This window comes from Phasianus colchicus, chromosome 6, assembly GCF_987193195.1.
Source record: "Phasianus colchicus chromosome 6, bPhaCol1.hap1.1, whole genome shotgun sequence".
Taxonomy (NCBI): Eukaryota; Metazoa; Chordata; class Aves; order Galliformes; family Phasianidae; genus Phasianus; species Phasianus colchicus.
In genome coordinates this window covers 2,574,086-2,597,811 of record NC_143441.1, presented here as the reverse complement: position 1 = coordinate 2,597,811, position 23,726 = coordinate 2,574,086, and the positions used below count along the sequence as shown (strand labels likewise).

The following is a 23,726-nucleotide window of genomic DNA, read 5'->3' as shown; positions in this document are numbered from 1 at the left end:
TAGTGCTTTTGCAATCTTGGTTTTTATTTCTGGAATGCACTTCTAGCAGTACAACTTTCGAAGCAAAACAGTTTGCCATAAAGGATTTCATCAGGGCTGATAGATTAGATACATGCTGGTAACTGGGAGATTGCACGCTTAGAGGAGAAACCCATGTTATCAGATGGAACCAGATCTTTTTCTTTGTATAAAATATTGCTATAACTATAATAACTATTAATAACGATATCCCCTATTTTTTATCTTTATTTATTAGAGAACATCAGAAGAATGATATTTTTTAATACAGTCAGTTTCTGGGCCAACAACTTTTGAAGTTCTGCTATATGAATTGTATGCTAGAATATGCAATCAAAATCAGCTTTCTTTTTAGTTTGCACATTTTATTGCGTTCACTATTACCATAGGTGAAGAAAGTGAAATACAACCTGGTGAATCTAAACAAAAATGGTGATGTTGGTGTGGAAAGCTCAATTCATCTAGAATATCTTCTGGGAGTGCTTTCCATGGTCTCCTGTTGACTTGATAGAGTAACTTGGTGATTTTGGTTTAATCAGTTAGAAGAGAGTTAAAGCACTGTTAAAGATAATGTTTTGGAAACCTGCCTTAAAAAAAAAAAAAGTTTAAATTGAATATTTAGGAATGCATCTAAGCAGTTTCAGAATACTTTTGTATAATGTTTTGTACATCTCCATCAACACAGCAAGAGAGAAAAAGTAGCTAGAATGCAGGCCAGTACTTTTAGCTGTAAACAGAAGAGAAAGATCTCCATGCAAAGAATGGTGGGGAAGAAACTAGCTAGTAAAATCACTAATAAAAGCAAGTACTTCATGTTTTCCAAGGAAAGCTTAGAGATGCATCTGGAAAAATGGAGGCCATAACGTTTAGTTTATGGCAGTTGAACCAAAACTAGTGATAGTTGCAGATTTGCTTTTCATTGACTTCATAGCAAGAAATCATGATAGACTTGTGTCTTTCTTCAGGATCTTAAGAGTAAATGTTGAAATAAGTGCATGGAGATTTTCTCTGCACAACTCAAATATCAGGGAGTTCTGCAGCTACATACAAAGTCCTACTCAAAACTTGGACATTATATACATGAGTTTTCCTGAATTAGTTCAGGCAAAGTTAACCCATGCATGGAAGGAAGCGTTTTAAAGTGGAAAAAAATGTAAAATGGCTTCTCACATAGAAAAAAAGTGATCTAAAAGCTACATTTCATAGAAGTAGAAAACTGATGCTTAGGAGAAGTATCGTGATTGCCATATTTAGATCATAAAATGAATGGATCTCTTTTTCAGAGCTTGTTTTGGAATTGGATTGAACAATTGCTTAGCTCAGACACTTTTATTTAGTTCCACAAGGACTGATTTAGAAACCACATTACTCTGCACAGACAGAGTAATTTTAATCAGGCTGTAAAATTTTCAGTTTAATCAGATAATAAATTTTAAATATTAAGATTTGGCCTTATGTTACCTCACAGTAAATATAATAAGTTGTTTGTTTGTCTATTCTGACCATGCTATCTAAATTCCTCATCAGTTTCCTGTCTATTTCTCCTGATCTCCCAGAGAATTGCTTCTAATGTGAAAAAGTAATCAGTTTTTTTTTTTTTTTTTACCTTGTTTAACTTCTTTCAGATTTCCAGGCTTTTGGTCTGAAGAAAGGAATGTTTTTCAATCCAGATCCTTATCTGAAGATTTCCATCCAGCCTGGGAAACACAGCATCTTTCCAGCACTTCCTCATCATGGGCAGGAGAAGAGATCTAAGATCATGTGCAATACAGTTAACCCAATCTGGCAAGGAGAGGTAAGCAGTTGAGCCAAGACTTGTCTTAAAACATGGAAACAACTTTGGCTATAGATTCTTTTCTCTAAGCTTTTTCTTATCTGTAAGTTTTTCCTTATCTAAATAGTTGTTGATCTAACCAAGATTGATGTGTTTCATGGTTTCTTATCAGTACAAAAGGCTTAAATAGCTACGAATGGTAAATTAAAACTTTCAGTATGGGTTGTTCTTTGTGGATGTCATGCATGAAGTTAATTATGGAAGGAAAATGTAACCCAGAATTGAAAAATATATTCCGATAATGTGAAAGATTGCTGCTAGATTGTCATAATGTTCTTACACTGAGAGGAAACATTATATAAAGTAAAACAGGATAGCATGCAAATAAAAATAATCTATGTGTTTGAAAAATGTCAGTGGTAATATAAATTAAAATCAACCTTGGCACATTTGCCTATCACCTTGAAGAAATGCTCTCTAGTCTGCTGCTTGTTATTGGAAGGGCTTCATGGGCATTAATGAGATCTTAGAGTTCAATTGCTCCCTGCTGTTTTTAAATTACATCCAAAATGGAAACAGACAGCAAAGAATAAGGAATCTCTCTGGAATTAAAGGAACCTGACATTAAGAGTTTGATTTACTGATGTTCTCTTTCAGACCAATATCTTCACTGCAGGAAAGAGTAGAAGTAAATAAATAGACTAAATAGATTTATTCAAATTAAAATGTAAATTGCAGAGTAGTTTAGGAATATTTAGGTCAAACTGCATAGGCATGAAAGTTAGAGTGGGGAAGGAGATGAAAGAATTGTCACTGAATACCCCTCCATTGAGGGGGATGAATTTAAATTAAGTATTGCATCAGGTTATGCTACAGGTGAACCTTTGCTGGGGAGGAGATGACACCTCCAAGCTAGTCTGAGAGAAAATGCCTTCTACAGGACTTACTTAAGTGGAAGGCCCTGTTGTGAGGCATCCACCAAGCAGTATCTTCTTTGCTGCCCTAAGAACAGATGTGTCTGGCAGAGGGGTCCCAGGCCAGAGTTGCTGGAACTGGAGGTTTGTGGCAGAAATGTTTCAGTAAAGTGCATAAGACACCAGTGTAGAGGTAAGCAGGCATAAAAAGGAAACTTGCTGCATTATGTATCACATATGGTGCATGTGATTGTGGGAGTTTACAGAAAGCATGAATGCCAGAAATTGATGCTCAAAGGACATAGGATGTGCCTGTGATCTTCACTGTTGGCCAGACTGAACTGCTGAGGTGACACAAGCTGTTCACGTTAGAAAAGGGACATAAACTGTGCTGATGGAGGCTGAAAATAATTTTTTTAGAAGTGCTCAATACTGGTTGGAAGTCTTCTTTTTTCAGAAACAACTTCCAGCCAAAGTAATGTGCTCTCACTTCAAGGTCTTTTTGCACTGCCAGAGGATAAAATAACCACAGAGAAAGAATGTGGCCCTGATTAAATGTCAAGGGTTATAAGATATGCCTGAGTTTGTGAGCTGACATTTCTTTTCCAAAGAGTTTGTCAGAAATAAAAGGAGAAACAATGAAATGACCTAATAATGGATGTAGGAAAGGAAAAACACACACCTGACTTCTACCTCCTCTGTTCTCTCTCTGGTTTTCTTGATTGTGTGCATCCATATAAATTCTTCCTTTCTGTTGTTGGCTTTTTAGTGCGTAACGAGTCTACAACAGCAGAGATGTCATTCAGCACACTATCCATCATTTTCTTTGGCTGGTGTGGAAATGTTTAACTGCTTGTACTTGGGTTGCAGTTTACACGTATCAGCTGCTCTGAAGTCTTTGTTACAAAAACCCATACTGGCATATCTGTCCTTGGCTTCTTCAGGTTTTATCCTTTGATGTTACAAGAGAAGGAGAACTACAAACGACTGCTAAATTGTGGTGGTAGTTATTTTTCCATCCACCTTTTTCACAGCACTGGTGGATATGAACACTTGAAATGAAAAATTTTGAGAAATCATAGTTATTTCATTAACTGCTTCCAGCACGAGTCATTTTTCCCCAGTATACTTTGGGTGATATATTACTTCAGAATTGTGATTCTTTCCTAAGGTTCTCCATCATAGCCCGTGTAAACAGAAGCTAGAAGATCTTTTTCAGTTTCTTTCTCTTTCTTAACATATCTAATTAGTTTTGGCTCCTAAACTTGAAAAATTCTGAAACAGGGAAATAAAACTTTAGAAATAACTACAAGCTGTTATATTTGTATATGTTCTTGATTACCTTTGAGCAAATTCAGGGATGAAAGTGTTGTACTAATTCTTCTTCACCATCAAAATAAAATCCTACAAAGAAAAAGAAGATGTTTCATTTACTTATATTCATTATTCATTTTGCTGTTCCACCTCATATGCTTATCAAATTGTTCTATTTGCATAGTAACCACCTGCATTCAAAGAACACTCCGAGAGCACTGTGATACCTCAGGCAATATTTCATCAATGTCATGTAATATTAATGATCTTCATTTCACAGGCTATTCAAATATTTTTCGACACAAGTGGCCCTGAATTAAAGCTATTCTTCTATTGCACTGTTTCATTGTCCGTTGTACAGGAGAAAATAACCAAATGTAAATTTCTTACTAAGAGATGAGTTGTATTTAACATTTTGACACTTGTAGCAACACTCAAGTGAAAGTGAGGTGGAAGCCTTCAGTGAGAACTGTTCAGTGAACCAGGTTAAAAACCATGTGGTATCTTACAGTGGTTGAGAGGAGTCCTTCTGTGATGTTTCCTTATTTTCCCACGTGGAAGCATAACATCCAATTCTGCTATGCCAAAGTGCTGAATATTGTAGTGTGCAATTACAAAAGTTAGTAAATATTCAAAGGAAGGTCCAGACTAGTTACTGATTGTGCCACAGCGTCTGTACAGTCAGTGATGAGAAGAAAGCAACTGTAGAAAGTAAAAACAAGTTCCTTTCATACAAAGAATTTACTGCTGATTCATAGTTAATGGTCCAGCTTCTTTTCATACTCCTAGCTCTACTTTCAACGTGGTGCATTCTTTAACAATATCTGTACTGGTAAATAACATAGATCTGTACTGTTAACATAGATGAGGTTCTGAAAAACAGCTGACACTGGACAGCTGCATCTATGTACTTCCTCTGCTATCCTCTAAAACACGTTGGGTGTATCCCAACAAACCTGGTAGGGATGCTGTCTTGCCTGTAGAAGCCCCATCTCACTTCTAGCAATTGGTTGGCACAAGGCAAAACAATTGCCAATGACTGTCGACAGTTGTAGGCAGTGCATGGCTCTGTGACTGTATTTAGTATATTGATAATAAGATTCTTGGCACTGACTATAGCATTTATCTCAGCCTTTTCCCCATATCTGGTCGTAAGTGTCAGATTGGACCAGTTCTATCACATCAGATACTCATTTATCAGGCACAGGTAAGGAGGTGCCTCTAACCTGTCAAGACTACTGCTGTGCCATCCATTACATGCTGTAGACAACTGAGGGGAGAAAAGTTCTCACTCATGAAAAGATGTCAGCTACAGGTGAAGGGGTGGTGTGTATTTATTTTAGATGGCAATGAATAAATACAAACAATACAAAGAGCAGGGATCAGAAGCCAACAGGGTTGTTGTGTTGCTGACCTACTTAGTGGTTCATACGGTCGTTGCCCCACAACCTCTTTGGCTTTGCTTTTCCAGCTGCAATGTAGCCTAGCTTCAGGAGAGACCTCCCAGAGTAATTTATAGCTTGCAGTTTGTCTTTTTAAACTTCATCTACTGGGAAGAAACCACAGTATGAAAGGTATCTTTGCTATCCAGAAGCAAAATATTTGCACTGTTGGACAATGAAAATGGCTGTGGCTACTCTGCTTTTTATCCATGTGTGCCAAGGTCAGGAGATGCCCAACATTTTAGTCTGGAGAAGAGAGGGATCTGGGGAGATCTCAGTGCAGCATTCCAGTACCAAAGAGAGCTTATAAAAAAGTAGGAGACTGAGCAAATGGTAGTAGGAAAAGGAGGAATTGTGTTCAACTAGAAGAGAGGACATTTAGATTAGCTGTTAGGAGGATTTTTTTTACTCAGAGGGTGGTGAGAAACTGAAACAGGTTGCCTAAGAATGTTGTGGATGCCCCATCCCTGGTGACATTCAAAACCAGTTTGAATAGGGCCCTTGGCAGCCTGATCTATTGGCTGTGACATTGCTCATGGCAGGGAGGTTAGAACTAGAACGTAAGGTCCCTTCTAACCCAAACCAATCTGTGATTCTGTGTCACCCATTTGACTTCAGTAGCACTTGTTGTTATCAGAAATGTTTTGAAGTGAGAATTACCTAATGCCCATTTCTACCCTCCTTACTTTTGGAGGTTGCTCCAAAAGTAACCCTATTTTCAGCATTGTCACCACCATGAGCAATGCATTTTTGCCAGTGGCGAACAAAAGCCCACGTACTGTATTTGTAAAAACCTGCACACACAGAGATGTCCCACTGTCGCCACTGCTGAAATGCATCAGCCAGCACCTCACTGTGCTCACATCCACTGTTGGTTGCTGAATAAACATTCAGCAGGCATCAATGGATGTCAATTTCTTCTGCCTGGAAAAATTCAATTCCACACCTTTGCTTTATATACTCTTCCATGTCAGATGCCAGTTTCTCAGATGCCTCTCTGCTACCATCTGTTACACAGCAACAAAATGTGATGGAATATTGATAGGAAGGTTCTGTTTCTACAGCTGTACTATCAAAATCCACCACTGATGCTGTGGGCCATTAGAAGGGATTTTGGAGCAGCCCACCAGATTTGCTAACAGTTCACTTAATTGCAAGATCATAATGAATGAATGAATTGTCTTACCATCTTGGGGTAAAATGTAAATAAATCTCTTAAGGAAGTGTTCTTTTGTCAAATCTTCTGTTCCTCTAGTAGGACTGAGAAAAGTGAATGTTTGTCATCTTTCTTCTAATACTGCTGTTAGAAGAATAATGACGCTATTCACATATTGTTTCATGTTGAGACCGTGCATTTTCTGTCACAACCTTTTGATAAATCCCCTCTAAGAAGATTTGATTTGTTAGCAAGCACAAAGTGATAGACAGTCTAGGCAAGAAGTACTGATCACTAACAATTTTAATCAACAAAACAAACTGGTTTAAGAAGTAGTTAATATACCTCAGTCTGGCTGGCAAATTCTGACAGTGGGTTTGCAAATTAAGTACTTAACCCATCTGAATTTCCCTTGAGATCTATTTGTTGCATTTCCTTCTTGACTGTGACAGTTCTGTTAGAACCAGTCGCTTCTTCGGTTTTGGTTACTTACTAGTGAGTAGGTATAGAGCCTCGAGGAATGGCAGTGAGATGACTGTAAGAATTGGTTGTTGCAACTGTCTAATGTATTTAAGTAGTAGGAATTGTTAGCTGTTAAATGACACTTTGAATTTCAACTCCAGTAATTCTAGCTCTGGAAGAGTAGATTGCCTTTCAGTAGGAGCATGAGGATGCAAACCATTTAAACTGCTTGCAGCTTCTCTGATTGTTTCTTTGCCTCAGCTTTTACAAATATTGTTAGATTATAGCTGAGATAAAATGAATGCTTTATCACTCTGAAGATAGCTAATTTTTTCTGGTGAATTAATTGATGTGTGTAAGAGGTGTTCAGTACACTGTTGCAAGAGCGCTTGACAAATAGGAGTTAATGTGTCAGAAGTGATAAACAGAATTAAAGTATTTTCAAACATATAACTTGTACTGGCTGCACCTCAGAGAACCCTCAACCTTTGAAAAATACTGCACTTGAATAAATTCTCATGAAATCTATCTCTTCAGATTACCAATCAGAAGAAGGAAATAGTCAAGGACTTGAATGCTAGAAGTGGTGGTTTGGGGAGAGGGGGATTCTGGACTGCAGTCAGCAGGGATCTGGGTGCTGTCTGCAAGACTATCAAGGTGGTATCAATGTCTAAGTGCTGAGCCACTGTTTGAAGATGCTTTAACTCTTTTTGAAATAATGGTATGATTTTAAACTGGATGTGGATTGTATTTTATCCGATCTTGATCAGATTTAGGGCCCGGATCTAGATACTGACAATCCTACCAATGCTTCATGTAATGCATTATTCCATCAGAAGTTCAACATGGAAAGAGCAGCGGGAGTATGACACTGATTGAACTTCCATTTTTTTTATCATTTAACTTAGATAACCTTTCTTCCTCTTCTTTTGACAAATAGAAAAAAAATTGGCTGCAGAGACAGGCAGGCCTTTGTACCTAAGCATAAGCTCAGCACAGATAATATGAAATCTAAATCCTGAATTCAGTGTTTTGCCAGAGGCTTCAATGGCACTGCCTTGTGAGTGGCAGCTTCAGTATATGATATTCCAGTACACATAGCCACATAAAGTGTAAAACAAACATTTCACTAAACAGAAAAGCTGTGATTTTAAAGCTGCAGTTTGTTTTAGTATCCTGTGATGACTGCAGTGTGAAAGCCTGACACAACTTAAGTTCAGGAATGAGTGGAAGGAGTGAGAAAAATTATCTAGATTATTCTAATATGTCATTCTTCCAGAAACACATTCTCATTACATCTTCTGCACCTAAAATACTATAAATCTTGCTGATCTTGTGTTCCAACCTATCCTATACTAGTTCCAACATATCCTATACTAATGAATTTGTAGACAGCATGAAAGAGATGAAGAAAAATCATGTCTCTTGATGTGCTATCAATGCTTCATTTTTTTCAGGAGTTCTTTTAAATGTCTAATGTCTTAAGGCTGAAATGAGTCATTTGTAAAGTGAAAGCCATCTTGCAAAACTATCTAAGCCATCAAAGAAAATTCAAAAGTCTCTTAGCCAGTAATTCTGAATTTTGTAGAAAACATGAAATAAAGAGGAAGGGTCTTTTTTTCCCAATAAAGAGAGAGCACATCCGGGGGGAAATCTAGGAAGTCAATATGCAAGGCCCTATCCAACTTTAAAGAAGTTCACTGTAAAGAGTTGGATGAAATGTTAGAACAGCAGCGCAGTTTTATTGCTCCCTTTTTATTGTAGGAAAAGAAACACTGTGCCATGCCAGAACAGGGTACCACACAGATTCTGACACTGCAGTCACTGCTGAATCCCAGGACAAAGACCTGCTAGGAATATTTGTAGGGTTTCTTACCCTTCAGCAGCAGTGGAGCTCTGTACCCTGTGCTGGTGACACCACAGTATTTTGTGCTGTCATTGAGAAGAGCTGTAGTAAGTTTAAGAAACTGGAATTCTCTTCAAACTTATCCAGTTGCTCATATGAGAAGCACTGTGTGGGACAGAAGTGACACGCACTGAAGATTTTTGAATGGGGAGCAGAATAGTGCAGATGGAGAGTGGTGAGTACCTAGAGCATGAAATTGTTTCACTAGAGTATATGAAATGAAAAGGCCACTAATGAAATATTCATCTGAATGATTAAATCTGTCTTCAGCCATCAAAAGTAATTTCCAGTCTTTTAAGATTTATTTCTGCATATATTGTCCCTGTGACATGATGGGTATCACAAATATATTCTGTTTAATTGTTTCATGTACTCAACTCCAAGTCAAGAGTCTAATTCTCCGTATCACCAATGTATTAATTTACCTACCTTTCACCAGTTAATATACTGACTGTTCTTAGCACTTCACTTGCACTTAACTTTTCGAATCAGTGCTAGTAGACTTATTCTTTTCATTTTAGCAACTTTCTTGATAGTGTTTCTGAGAGCTCATCATTATGATCTATCTATATTCAGGCATGCAAATAATATTTTTGAAAAGAAGACATGGGAATTCATCATCATCATCATCAATTTGCTTTCTATGTAAACTATTCTCAGGCTCTGGAAATGTTTTTATTGTCTTATGAATGGTTACAGATATATTCTTCATGTCAGCGTTTGAAATGTATCTTCAGTTTTCACCATGTATAACTCATACACAAAACTCCCACAAGATCTATTCATGTCAAAGAAATGGATTATCTTCGTCTGTAAAATCATTGTTGGGTCTGGAAGAAAAAACAAACAAACAAACAAACAAACAACGGCAACAAAAAACCATAGCACTTAAAAGCAGTTTGCTCTTTGAGTCTTCCCTTTGGGTCTTACTCCAACATGAAGATAGCAGTATAAATTCAGACCTATGGTCATTGAGATTGCGTGAGAATTTGGATATGTCAACTAATCCAGAGTATCTTTGATTCTGGTTTTCATCTTTTTGAGAGTGAATACAGGAATACAAGTCAATACAGGAGGCAGATGTGCAAAATCTGTGTAAATTAAAGGAGTATCCTAATGATTTACTGCTTGCCAAAGCCAGAACTGACAATACCTTTTGTTAAGGCCAAGAAGAGTTCGTATAATGTGGGTCTCTCCATTAGGTCACTTTTGCTTCTCTCTCCCTTCACTGTATTTCTACGGATATAGTTAATTACGACTGTTTAATTTTTGGTGCCAGAGGAAATATCAGTTAAAGCTTTTTCTTGTACGGTAGCATTTTTAACACAGTGCCTTGTACAGGTTCTCCACTGTCTAATAAGGTGTGCTGCAGTGGTGCAGCATTTCTTTTGGTCAAGGATTAACAGGATCTGTCTGTTCTTTCCAACTGGCTCATTATCAAAATTGTAGGAACAGCTTAGAAGGAAAAAATAATCACTGTATCTTCAGACTCAGTAGTAATATTGACAAATGCCTGCAGAAGAAGTTGCAAAGGAGAAAGAAAAGAGACAATCTGCTTGTCTTTCTAGAGTAAATCTGTTTTTTTCTAGGAATGAAATTTCAGAAGGATTCCAGAATGTCCTAAAAAAGCCATAGAATCATAGAATTATTAAGGTTGGAAAAGAACTCTAAGATCACCTAGACCAACCGTCTACCTACCACCAATAAAGCCCACTAAACCATATCCTGAAGTACCACTCTACCCTTTCCTTAAACACCTGCAGGGGCACTGACTCCACCACATCCCTGGGCATACTTTTTCAACACCTAACCACTCCTTCAGAGAAGAAATTCTTCCTAATATCCAACCTGAACCTGCCCTGGTGCCACTTGAGGCCATTCCCTCCAGTCCTATTGCTAGTTTCATGGGAGAAGAGGCTGACTCCCACCTTGCCACAGCCTCCTTTTAGGTAGTTGCAGAGACCTGTAAGGTCTGCCCTGAGCCTCCTCTTCTCCAGATAAAACAATCCCGTTTCCCTTAGCTGCTCCTCATAACACTTTAGTTGCGATCCTCCACCAGCCTTCCTTGCCCTTCTCTGGACACGCTCCAGGGCCTCAATGTCTGTCTTTTAGTGAGGGGCCTAAAACTGAACACAGTATTCAAGGTGCAGCCTCACCGAAGCTGAGTACAGGGGGACAATCACCTCCCTGGTCCTACTGGCAACACTATTCCTGATACCATTGGCCTTCTTGTCTACCTGGGCACACTGCTGGCTCATGTTCAGCCAAACGCTGACCAGTGCCCCCAGAGCCTTTTCCTTCACACAGCTTTTCAGCCACTCTGCCCCAAGCCTGGATTTCTGCATGGGATTGTTGTGGCCAAAGTGCAGGACCTGACACTTGTTGTCATTCCATTGCTTCAGCCCATTGATCTGACCTGTCCGGGTCCCTCTTTAGGGCCTTCCTACCCTCAGGCAGATTGACACTTTCCCCCAGCTTGGTGTCATCTGCAGGCTTATGGAGAGTGCACTCAATTCCCTCATCCAAATCATCAATAATGATATTAAACAGGATGGGCCCCACTACTGACCCCTGGGGACACCACTCATGACTGGTCGCCAGATTGATTTTATTCCATTCACCACCACTGGCCTGGCCATCCAGCCAATTTTGTACCCAACAAAGAGTGCACCTGTTCAAGCCATGTGCTGCCAGCTTCTTCAGGAGAATGCTGTGGGATAGAGTGTCAAAGGCTTTGCTGAAGTCCCACCTGACTCTGACCCCATGGACTTGTGATATTCCAGGTGGAATAGCAGGTCTCTGTTTCCACCTGAATCATGGGGGGTTTATTCTGCTCCCACCCCAGATTTCCAGGTCAGGAGGCTGGGAACCCTGAGGGTAACTAGTCTGACATCTGATTAAAGACAGATGTAAAGAAGGTATTGAGAATCTCAGCCTTTTCCTTATCCCCAGTGGTCATGTTCCCCACTGTATCCAGTAAAGGATGGAGATTCTCCTTGGCCTTCCTCTTACAGTTAATATGTTTGTTAAAACTGGTTTTTGTTGTCCTTTACAACAGTGGCCAGGTTGAGTTTATGCTGGGCTTTAGCCTTTCTGATTTTTCCCCTGCTTATGCTAGCAACATCCTTATACTCTCCACATGTTGCCTGTCCCTTCTTGCACAGGAGGTAAGCTCTCTTTTTCTCCTAGTCTCGTTAAAAAAAAAAAAAACAAAAAAACAAAACAAAACAACAACAAAAAAATAAACCACAAAAAACTGTCAGAAATCTGTGTGATACAGATAAAATACATAGATGTTATTTGTTTTTATTTGGGTAAATTTCTTTCTACTGTTACTGGAAGAGGAGGTTATTTTCTGGCATCCTATGAGACTCGAGTCTTCATTAACATCAACCTTTTCCTTCCCTATTACTTCCCTGTGCTTTGAACAAGATTTTGTTTCAAATCTGTTAATCAAAATGTAATTGTATCTTACTAGTTCTGTACTTCAGTGGGGAAGAGAATCTTTCCAATTTTCTTTCCAGAGCTGCTACAAAAATACATATTCTCAGAATCACAGAAGTGTTGAGATTAGAACAGACCTCTGGAGGCCTTCTGATCCAGCTAGGTCATCCAGGCTGGAAACTCCCAGATCTCTCAGCCTTTACTCATAGGAGAGATGCTTGGGTCCCTTAATCGCCTTTGTGGCCCTTAGTTGAACTCTCCCCAGTATGTTCATACCTGTCTTATGCTCAGGAGTCCACAGCTGGACACAGTACTCCAAGCGTGTTCTCCTCAGTGCTGATCAGTGGGGAAGGATTCCCCCTCGACCTGCTGGCAATATTTTGCCTAATGCAGCCCAGGATACCATTGCTGTCTCATGTTCAACGTGGTGTCCACAAGGACCCCCAGGTCCTTTTCTGCTCCAACTGTGTTGGCCTCAATATGTTCTGGTGCCTGGCATCGTTCCTCCCCAGGTACAGGACATTGCACATTTCCTTGCTAAAATGCATGAGGGTTCTGTTAGTTCATTTTACCAACCTGTCAAAGTCCCTCTGGATGGAAACATGACTCTCTGGTGAGTAAGCCATTCCTCCCAGTTTCCTATTGTCTGCAAACTTGCTCAGCCTCATTGTCCATACTGTCAACAACGATGCTAAACAGGACTGGACTCTACATTGATCCAGTGGGCTAGTTCCTGGCCTCCATCTAAACTTTGTGCCACTGGTCACTATCCTCTGGACCCAGCTGTCTGTCCAGTTTTCAATCCACCTCACTATCTACCATGCACCCAACTATATATATTCAACTATAACTTTACAGCTCCTTCTTGTTGCCTTTCTACAAGATAGGAGTGACATTTGACTTCCTCTAGTTTTCATACATTTCTCTCAGTTGCCATAATTGATAAAAGATTAGTGAGAGCAGCCTGACAATGACATTATCCAACTCCCTCATCACATGTGCAAATCCCATGAGGGCCATGGACATAAGTGTGCCCAGCTTGCTTAAGGATTCTCTGATATGATTCTCTTCCACCAAGGGTACATATATGTGTCAGCTTTTCCTCCTGGTCTCTAGAGGAATTCTCTAGACCCAGGATTCCTAAAAGCTGGTTTTGCTGGTAAAGACTGAAGCAAAGAACAGTACTTCAGCTTTTTCCATGTCCTGTCTAACAAGGTCCTCTGTTTTACTTCAAAATATGCCCACATTATAGAGAGTATAATGAAATGCAGGTTTCTTTTTCTTCCCGACACAAGTGCCAAGCATTGAACAGTGTAAAAGCAGCCAAGCTTTTATTGCTAAGGTACAGGGGCTGTCGCTTATCAGAAAAGAAAGTGAAGAGAAAGAAAATAGCGTTTGATAGTGATTTGGTTCCACCTCCAAAGAGGACAGTCTGATCTTAAAATATCACAATAACTTGCTTATTTTCAAAGGTGATAGGTGACTTTTGAAAATGAATTTATCAGTTTTTGATTTCTAAAACCTTGTTGTTTTGCTGGATTTTATTTTTCAAAGGACAAGTGGCCAGTGTGTTCTCTAAACTGAGGATTACTTGAGGCTCTTCAGGCTGAATGGCCTAAGCATGGCGCATCCACATTCAGGGACTGCCTCTGGAAAATGCTGTCTATTACAAACTAAACTGTATGGGAGCAGTGGAAGCAAGTGTTCAGATAATGGAAAACCAAATCATGTAAAATTATCACTATCTTACTGTCACCAAATCCATTTATTTGAGTTCATTTTCAAAACTGCATTAGTTTCCATACGGAAATCCTTTGAATTCTGCCACAGGACATCTCAGGTCTTAAAGGCTTAATTGTGCTTTCAATACACAGCTTGAAAGTGTCAGAACATTGTTTTAGAGAAAGTGCTTGGGAACTGTGATTGTGGACCAGAAGCTGATCCCAGGCCAGTCTCGTATATCCCCAAGTGCAGCATGGTTGGCAGGTCAAATCAGAACAGAGTTTGAATTTACAGATTGTATGAAATATCACAGTGTTTGTATGCCTAAGAGGCACAGCTTTCTGAGGAAACAATAGACGTTTCCTCTGGCTGATTCCAACACATGTTCTGTGTGTCCACTCAGCTTGACTGCTGAGAAATGCTCTGAAAAATGTCAGTGTGTTTCTTGTGCAAAAAGGGAGCCACTTGGTTCCACCTGGCATTACAAAAACAAATGTGTATGCAAGTTCTGATTTACCTCAAGAGTTGTACCACAAGACAAAATATCAGTAATAGAGGAAAGTACAGTTCATTAACTTAACTTTTATTTCCACTTATGGACAGTTCAATCTCTAGCTGTGTGCGTGAGCATGCTCTACCTCACAGAAATCATTTTGCAATAATAGATGTCAACAACAGTATAGTGGAGAATTCATTAAATGACACATTACATTAAAGTAACCTCATTCAGTTAAATGAGTGTCTTCTGCTTTCCTTGTATGTGTCATGAATGGGCAGTTACCCAAGATACCCATACTGTTACAGTAATATAGCTTATTTTAATAAGGTGATGCTCAATATACATGTAAAAATAATGTTCCCCTTTTGTAGGGTTTAGACTCTTCATTATTATGCTGCAGAGGTATAGAAAATGAGAAGAAAATAACGCTTTGGAGGTTATTTGAATTGTATTTCTCAGATTGTTTATCTATTTGGTTATTTATTTGCAGGACCTATTTAGCAGAATATGCTGCTCATTTTAGTTGCACATGAAGCTGTTCAAATTCAGCATTTCTGAAAATTGGATAACGACAATTTAGGGCTGAACTCCAGACCTCAATAACCCAGAGCATTATTGCACTGTGAAGACTACTTCTGACAGTGGGAAACCTAGAAAACGCTTCCATCTATCTCAATATTCACTTATTACAGAAGTCAGCTTCCAGTTTAACACTGACTTTTGATCTAGACAAACAGCTGTCTTACAGATATCTGACTTTTGCATGCCATAGCAGAGAAATTTTTCTTCTTCGCTGATAACATCCTCATAGTAACAGATCTGTTTGGATAAAAGCATTCAGTGAGTCATGTCACCAGCTCATGGTCTGTACTGAATTTAGGCCATCTAGGAGCATGCAACGATAAGCAACTAATATATTTGCTTTTTACTGTTATCCCTAAGTAACAAGCTTTGCTTTCCCTATACATCCCTATATCTCCAGTTGCTGTAATGTTCCTGTACTTGGAATCCGTACATGCGGAATTCCTTGCAATTAAAACTTAAAATACCACCCTCTGTGTTTCTTCCTGAGGTTTCTGTGCACACATTCTCTAAAAAACTTGCTGAAACATTACATATAAGTTAAAACAGATGTTCTCAAAACCAGACCAGCTGAGGCGGTGTTGACATGTTTCATATCATCTAGTGACAGCACCAGTTTTTGATGTTGCCATTCCTCTTTTCCCTGGTGTCACTGGTTATGGTAGCCTGTGCTATGGCTTACCTTCTGGTTTAGCTGTGTGGGATCATATTGTGAACCACACCAGGATATTGATACAGATAAACAAAATTTTGAGAATGTTCCCTTCTAGGTTAGGACAGAGATGAGAGTGGGAAAGATTTTAATATGTATCTAAAAACTCTGATCAGCTGTTGTGCACTTCATTAGTTCCCCACTACTCAATAAATGAGGTGTGCTGCACAGCTGAGTTGCCACAAATTGCCCCTCTAGAGGAGGAAAATGCTGACTAAACATCTCTCCATGCTTCCAGTTTTGTTGTGCTTACATGCAGCTATTTGAAGTATTTAGAACTTGCGCGGAAAAAAGGAAAAAAGATCATCTGGCCAATTGCATTTAGATCAATAACCACTGCTAGGGCAGAGTTCATTAGGTCCCATAAGTATACCTTTCTTACCATAGCCTTTGCTTGCTAATATGACATGAATATGTGAAATTCTTGCATTCTCCAAGCCTGATTCCTCAGTGTTACACAGTAGCTATAGGATGTTTTCACTTGATTGCTTTGAGGACAGGTTATTTTTATTTACAGGCCTATGCCTTGGGTTCCAAGACCTGTTTCTGTCCTTTGAAAAAGCCAGAGAATCCCACGGGCTGATCACATGCGGCAGTATGTTATGGCTCAGCCACCAGCTTCATGTTCTTTACTCTTCTTTTATTGCAGCAGTTCAGCTTTGTCTCCCTGCCCACCGATGTCCTGGAAATAGAAGTTAAAGACAAATTTGCAAAGAGCCGACCGATCATCAAGCGTTTCCTGGGAAAACTCTCTATGCCAGTTCAGCGCCTCTTGGAAAGACATGCCATAGGGTAATTTTGCTGCTCGTACTTTGAATTGTTTAAGGAGTGTGATGCCAATTTGAAGTTTTCCTGGTTATATGTCATTATAGTTACATAATGATGTTGTGTGGGCATTATTAAACTGAGAGTTGCCTGATGAACAATGTTAGTCTTTATTAGAATGCATAGCACTATGGGCCAACCAGTGATTTCTCTTTATAACCTTATCTGTTACATTTTGAAACACGAGAACTGGCATTTAGGAAAGGTTTTGTTTGTATCCTGGCCACGAATCTGGAGAGTGCAATATTTTCAATTTAAACATTGTTTTAGTGCTATCAACAGGCTGTTTTCATGTTTCAGGGAATTAACTCTGGGCTATAATCTTGCCAGATCTGTTCCTCCTCCCTTTAGACAGTGGAAATACTGTAGAAATATATGTTGTAAATGAGTCTTTCTGACCCTCCCCTGCTGCCATGGAATATTTAGTTCAGATTAGCAGCCTTGCCCTGCTTTCCTGTTATAAGAAGGTCCAGGGAGGGTGTGTGCAGCAAAAGTAACATACTCCAACTTGAGATGGATGGATGGCATGCTGACAAAGTCAAAACATTTGCCTGAACTTTAAGGTTTAGACCTTTAGGAGCAGGGAGAGAAAGAGTAAGCTACTGAAGAGAGCATGGAAGATGTGGTTGCCAGGATGGCATTCTGAAAATTGGATCTTAGTTCAGCTGAACAGCAGGATGATGGGCTTGTTGGAAGTGTTTTTGAACAGCTGGTTCAAAACTGGTAGTGATATTGACAGCTGAATCTACCAGAAGGGACTAAACTACATCCATGTTTCTCAAGTAGGAAAGATAGAGTGGCTTTTTTGAAACCAGATGGAAAAGAACAGCTTGGGGAAAGTAGAGCTTTGTAACTGATATCATTGGCTTCCCTCGATGTGTCATCATCATCTGAGTATATCTTCCTATTTTACTTCCTTATGGAAAACACTGTCTATCGAAGGACATACTTTGCCAAGAGCAGTGCCTCCAGCCTGTACCTAGATCTGGCTTAGTTTTGATACCACAATGGCTTTTAAATCTCAGGCAAGCTCAATGAGAACCCACAAATTCAGAAAGATTATACATAAATCTTGAGATCATCTCATTTATGTGATTTCCAATGCATGTGAAATTATTCTAGTAAATATATTGGGCCCAACTGGGGACTATGTTTCATTAAAAGATATATAAATATTACTATTCAGTGAACCCTCTGCACTTAACAAATGCTTTGCGAACATTGATTCAGCCTCATTTTGGGCAACTGGGAAGTTAATCTCTTCTGTAGTTTCATTCTGTTCTGAGGGGTGGATGAAGTGTGGCAAAGGGAGGGACCTGCACAAGGACAGAATGGAATCATTGATCAACCTTGTCAGGAAGGTGTTCTCCTGATATTTCAGCTTCATAGAGGTAAGAGGGGTGGAAAGAGATGAAGAGTAGTTGTTCAACCAGCTTAAAAAGAGAAGGTGGTAAGTGGGGACTGATCTGTCCAGAATTTTTAAAGTAACTACAGGAAAGCTGAATTTTATGCAGATGATGAAAGAAAAGAAATATGGAAATGTGAGATTCTGCATAAGGGTAGATATGATCAGATCAGCAAGGAAGTCTTGTTACGATAGCTGAAGTGGGAGTTGTTTGCTTCCCATGTTGATATTTCCATGCCCATGCTGCAGAAGTTCCATTTCCACCATTCTCTCTCTATATATACATATGTGCTTGTGTATCCCAGAAGCCTGTCTGAATCACTGACTCAACTGTTCCATTGTAATTGAAGACATTGTCCTCTCCTTCTCTGCCATTTGTTCTTTTGTATGCAAGTCAACATGCCCTCATGGCTGGGTTGAATAGACTCTGAAATTCATTACGTATTTTTGTAGGACACAGCAGCTTTATCTATGGACAGTTGACCTTTGGTAGGTTATAGCTATTGTGACAGTATTTGTTTTCTTTCAGGGACAGGGTTGTAAGCTACACTCTCGGTCGCAGGCTTCCTACAGATCATGTCAGTGGCCAGCTGCAGTTCCGATTTGAGATAACTTCTTCCATTCATCAAGGTAATTCTTAGTCTTAATGCACCCTTTTTCTAGCTCTTTTTTGTCTTTGCATTCATTTCTCCTCAGAAGTCTAGATTCTTCCCTGGCAGCTCTGAGACTTTAGGTACAGTCATGAGCAAAGGAAAGTACATGGAGTCTCCTGTCCACAGAATGCACCAACTTCCCCTCAGCTTACAGCTGCTACTGTGTCCTCCTGTTCTTGACTGCTTCATGTAGTCTTCCATGTCACTGGAGAGAAGAGGATGAAAAAACTAAGGTCCCATCTGCTTCTCTATCATCTGTCCTGAGGAAGTGTTTGGTGGGCTTTTATTTGTAGAGTCATCAACATTTGAGCATGTTATAAGTAAAAGTGAATAATCCGATAGCAAGGATGATTGAAGACTTCCTCGGTTTGGTTATTGTTAATCCAAAAAAAAAAAAGTAAAAGAAAATGTATTGTTCCCCTTCAGTCATGGTGGTATCAGTTTGAATCTTGGTTTTGTGTGAAAATCTCAATAATAAATAAATAATACATAATGCTCAGGGGCTTTTTTCTTCTCTAAAGTCATGCTGTCTCAGGTACACTTTGTCAAGCCAAAAGCTGCATTAGTACTAGGAAATTGTGACCTGCCCCTTACAGGAAAAACATGACTTCTTTCTTTTGACTGGTGGATGGGATCAAAAAGCCCAGGTTGTCTGGCATCTGGGAGGAAATCATATCAAAGAAAAAAGTCCCAGATTTCTGGAGGTTAATAAGCAATTTGTTAAATTCTCTGTTGCAAAATCTTGTCAACTTCTACATGAGAAAAAAAATGTAATTAAAGCATCAGAGAAGGTACCCTTGTCAATACCACAATACTCCTTCCCATGCCCATTGACTTATAGGGGAGTTTCAGGAAAGGTGTTACCTTCAGGTTATACTGCAGGAAGGCAGTATGCTGCATACACATTACAACCACGAGTAAGTCCTGTGACTTTTAAATCTACTAAACAAAGGCTGCCTAGCACAAAACCAGCCTTTTTTCAGTTAGCCACTCATTCACTCTCTAATTTCTGTTTTAATTTTCTCATATTGCAGTGGATGCCTCTGTGCTCACAGCCAAGCTTCTGGTTCACTCAACATTTTGTGTTAAAAGAGTAAGTAGTTTCTTTTCCTGTCTCATACAGATGATGAAGAGGTCTCCATTAGTGCAGATCCTGAGCCAGCTGACCTCCAGGAAAGCCCTGTGAACAACCCCACAGAGGAAAGCCTCGGTGAGCCTCCATGCATCAACACAGTGACCTCAGAAAATACAGTTCCAGAAGAGCTAAATGGATACAGTGTGAACAATATTGATAGCCCAGGGGCTGTCAAACCACCCAGGGAAGTCAACCAGAACAACGTAAATGAAGAGCTAGCAGGAGATGAGGAGGTTGATGCCGTGCCAGTTCCTGAGCCCTTGGAATCCATCCGAGGAGAAGTGCTGCCTTCTTTAAATACGACGGACCTCACGGAGCAGCTGGGTCTGCTGGCTTGCGTGTCTCCTTCTGAGACTGAAGTTAGGGAAAATAGCAAAGTCAATTCTGGTACTCAGGGAGATGATGGAGTATTGAACAGCACAGAAACTTTAGATGTCAATGAGGTGAGTGCAGATGTGTATGCTGACAAAGACCTAGAGAAGAGTCAGGAGGAAGAAGGGGCTTCAGCTCAAGAGGAGGAAGACAGCAAGCTACAGCTGAGGACCACAGCAAAGAGGAAAACAAGGCCATGCTCCTTGCCTGTGTCTGAACTAGAGACAGTTATAGCTTCAGCTTGTGGTGAGCCAGAGACTCCTCGCACTCACTATATAAGAATCCACAACCTGCTCCACAGCCTGCCCTCAGCACAGATGAGCAGTGATGGGGAAGAAGAGCAAGATGCTGGCAACGGCGGGGAGAATGATGAAGAGTCCACAGTCAAGGAGGTGTTGCAGAAGGAGACAGTCAGTGAGAGTGAGACAATGGCAGCAGAGCCTCCTCCAGAAAATGAGGCCGAAGAGAACTTCAGCCAGTGCACAGTGCCTCCTGGGACCTTAGACGAGCAACTCTCTGACTTAAATGATGGGCTGATGGATGGGGAAAACCCCAGGACAGGAAGCGAAAGCGAGTCAAGCTCCAGACCCAATGGTGACAACGAATGTGAGGCGTGCGACACCTCTTGCTACAGCCCCTCCTGCTATAGTACCTCCTGCTACAGCACATCCTGCTACAGCACCTCCTGCTACAGCACCTCCTGCTATGACAGTAACAATCGCTTCTCCAGCCATACCCGCTTCTCCTCTGTTGACAGTGCAAAGATTTCTGAGAGCACGGTCTTTTCCTCTCAGGATGATGAGGAGGAAGAGAATAGTGCTTTTGAATCGGTGCCAGACTCAGTACAGAGCCCTGAGCTGGACAGGGAGCAAGTGGATGGCTCCTCCCAGTGGCCAGATGAACTAGTAGCTCATGGTGGGAATCCACAACTAGCCACAGAAAGTCTAGACACCCCAATAGCAGGTCCAAGCAGCAGAAGAGAAGGTTAGATCCTGAGAATCAATGCACTGAGCAGCCTTGATTATCTGGATGTCACAGAAGGCATCAGATAATCAAGGTTTCAGATAGCTCATGGCTTATTTCATAAAAACTTGGGGTCTCTGAGTTGGGTGATATTTTAGGGAGGGTTGGATAATTGAGCCTGTATTTATATATCCCAGCATATACAGATGGGGATCTGTATATATGGATTCCTGTAGATATACATGCATCATTATAAAATCAAGATTAGCTGAAGTTATGTGGCAGACCAGCATCATCACATCCACTAACCCATTCCTTATTTCCTGGGATTGTTTCATTTCACATATCTGATGTACTGCCATGTCTCTGCTAGACAGTGAGAGGATCAGCTTGTGCTTGTCAAGGGCAGACATGCTGATTTATTTCAGCTAAGGATCTGGGACGGTGTCTGTATATGATATACACGGTCATGTATGTGGAGAAAAGCAAATGTTTTCAAGCTAGAAATGAAACAGCTGCCTCTTACAAAACCTGTTTACTCAAATTTCCCAATATTTTTTTTTTGTTTTCAAACAAATTTACATCAAATTTCACAGACCATAGGGCAACTCAGAATACTTTTTTTCTCAGGTTGAGCTATACCCTGACAAAATTCTTGTCTTATCTTTCCCTAGAGATAAAATATAATCTAAAAAATCATTTCTGTTTTCACAACATAGATAGTCTTTTTCCTAATCTTTCCAAACCTCAACATTAAATATATACCTTTGGTAAGTTTTTTTTTACATAGTATGGAGTTACATGAAGGGTGGATTTGGTTACTCATCTTCAGTTCACTTATCATATTTCTCAGGCTGAGGAAATGAAGGCCTCAGTGACTGCTGTGGTCAAGGGTAGAATCTGCATTCCCACATCCTGAGTCAACTGTCCCCTGGTATAGGTGATGCACTGAGAGAATAACATATAATTGGCAATCACTAGGAAACTCCAGCTAAAGCATCCTTGTACCTTTTCACTGTCCATTCCCACTTCATTTCTCCTGGTCTTTCACTGCTCTTGCTGGAGGAATGGTGCAAGGGGACTGTTAAACCCTTGGTTCAAACAATTAATTCTCAGAAGTAGAGAGAGAGATAGAAATCCTCAGCAAGGTGGACCTTCCTTGCAGGTGAGGGACTTCGTGTACCCAGGAGGGCACGAGTGTGTGTATGTATGAGACTATTCTTACAGTTGGTTGCTTTGGACCATGTGCACTTCTGAGAGCAGCTTTGGGGAGAGGATGTCTTCTGCATATGGACTCAGTATGGCTACAAAATTTTGTCTCTAAAGTCTATATAAAGCTCAGCAACTTTGTTTTGGCTGCCTGAAAGTGAGAATGTCTGAAAGGCAGCCCTGCTCTTAGCACTCTTTTGGTATGACCAGGGTGTACTTCAGTAAACGTGCGTGTTGATCCATGGTTTGGTGGCTGTTACAAATACAGTAGATGTGGTCACCTCCATCCACTCCAGGTGACTGACACTACCATGATTCCACTGGCGTAACTGTCATGACTAGGGGAGAGTCAATTATGGTGAGGTAAGTAAAGAAACATAGATAGATGTTCTGGTAAATTGTGCCACAACACCTGTAGAAACAGCACAGTTTTTAAGGCTGTGAAAGACAGACTTTTAGCACTGAGTAATAACTTACATAACTCTGCTGTCTGTTCAGAACACACAGCAGATATGACCATTAGATATGCCTATACACAAGTGTTTTAATGGAGAAATTTTAAGATGCCATATGGTATCATCAAAGCACCTAGAAGAGGGAGTATTTTTGACAAGTCTTTTTTCTCACTTCTGGATGGTGTGAGATTATTTTCCAGTTTTGTACAAAATTAGTTTCTGCCTTGTAGCTGTTGTTTGTGTATGTTTATTTTTAGGCATTTTTTATATATTTTTGGTAGCAGTATGTTATTTTTTACAAAGTGTTCTTTCTTAGGGTATTAAAATAATGCTGATTTTAAAGACACCTAAACCAGCCAGCACACAGTTTGGTTCAGCTGATTGGTCTGATTTTAATTTTTAAGTGTCTGTTACTAGGATAAATAATCTTGGTTTCTAAGAACAGAATGAGAAGGAATCTGAATTCTTTTTATCTTGCAGTTTCCTCATTCTCACAGTTAAGTCTAAGATGAGGAATAGTTTTTCTTCCTTATAATAAACTTCTTCATATCTTAAAGGATTCTAAAAAAATATCTGGATCTTAAGTTATTCGTCTCAAAAGAACATGAGTTTGGACATTTACTTAGATTTCAGTTATTTCATATGCAGATATGTAAGCATATATACAGTATTACTGTTTTCTAATAACTACTGTTGCACTGTCCACTGTGTTTCAGTTTTCCTTCTTCTTTCCTTCTTCTGTATCTCAGATCTTCTCTCTTTAT

At 39.8% G+C, this 23,726-nt stretch overlaps 1 protein-coding gene across 5 annotated transcripts in view; it reads left to right on the top strand.

Annotated features, from left to right (window-relative positions):
- Positions 1–23,726, top strand: part of HECW1 (HECT, C2 and WW domain containing E3 ubiquitin protein ligase 1) — a 239,966-nt gene that overhangs the window by 152,947 nt on the left and 63,293 nt on the right. For 4 of the 5 annotated variants that reach the window (XM_090142195.1, XM_031599381.2, XM_090142193.1 and 1 more), the window contains 4 exons: positions 1,644–1,813; positions 16,595–16,737; positions 18,705–18,805; positions 19,952–21,319. In XM_090142195.1, coding sequence (XP_089998321.1) covers positions 1,644–1,813; positions 16,595–16,737; positions 18,705–18,805; positions 19,952–21,319 — 1,782 coding nt within the window. The remainder of the gene's footprint in view (positions 1–1,643; positions 1,814–16,594; positions 16,738–18,704; positions 18,806–19,951; positions 21,320–23,726) is intronic. The other variant, XM_090142196.1, reaches the window with a different exon arrangement.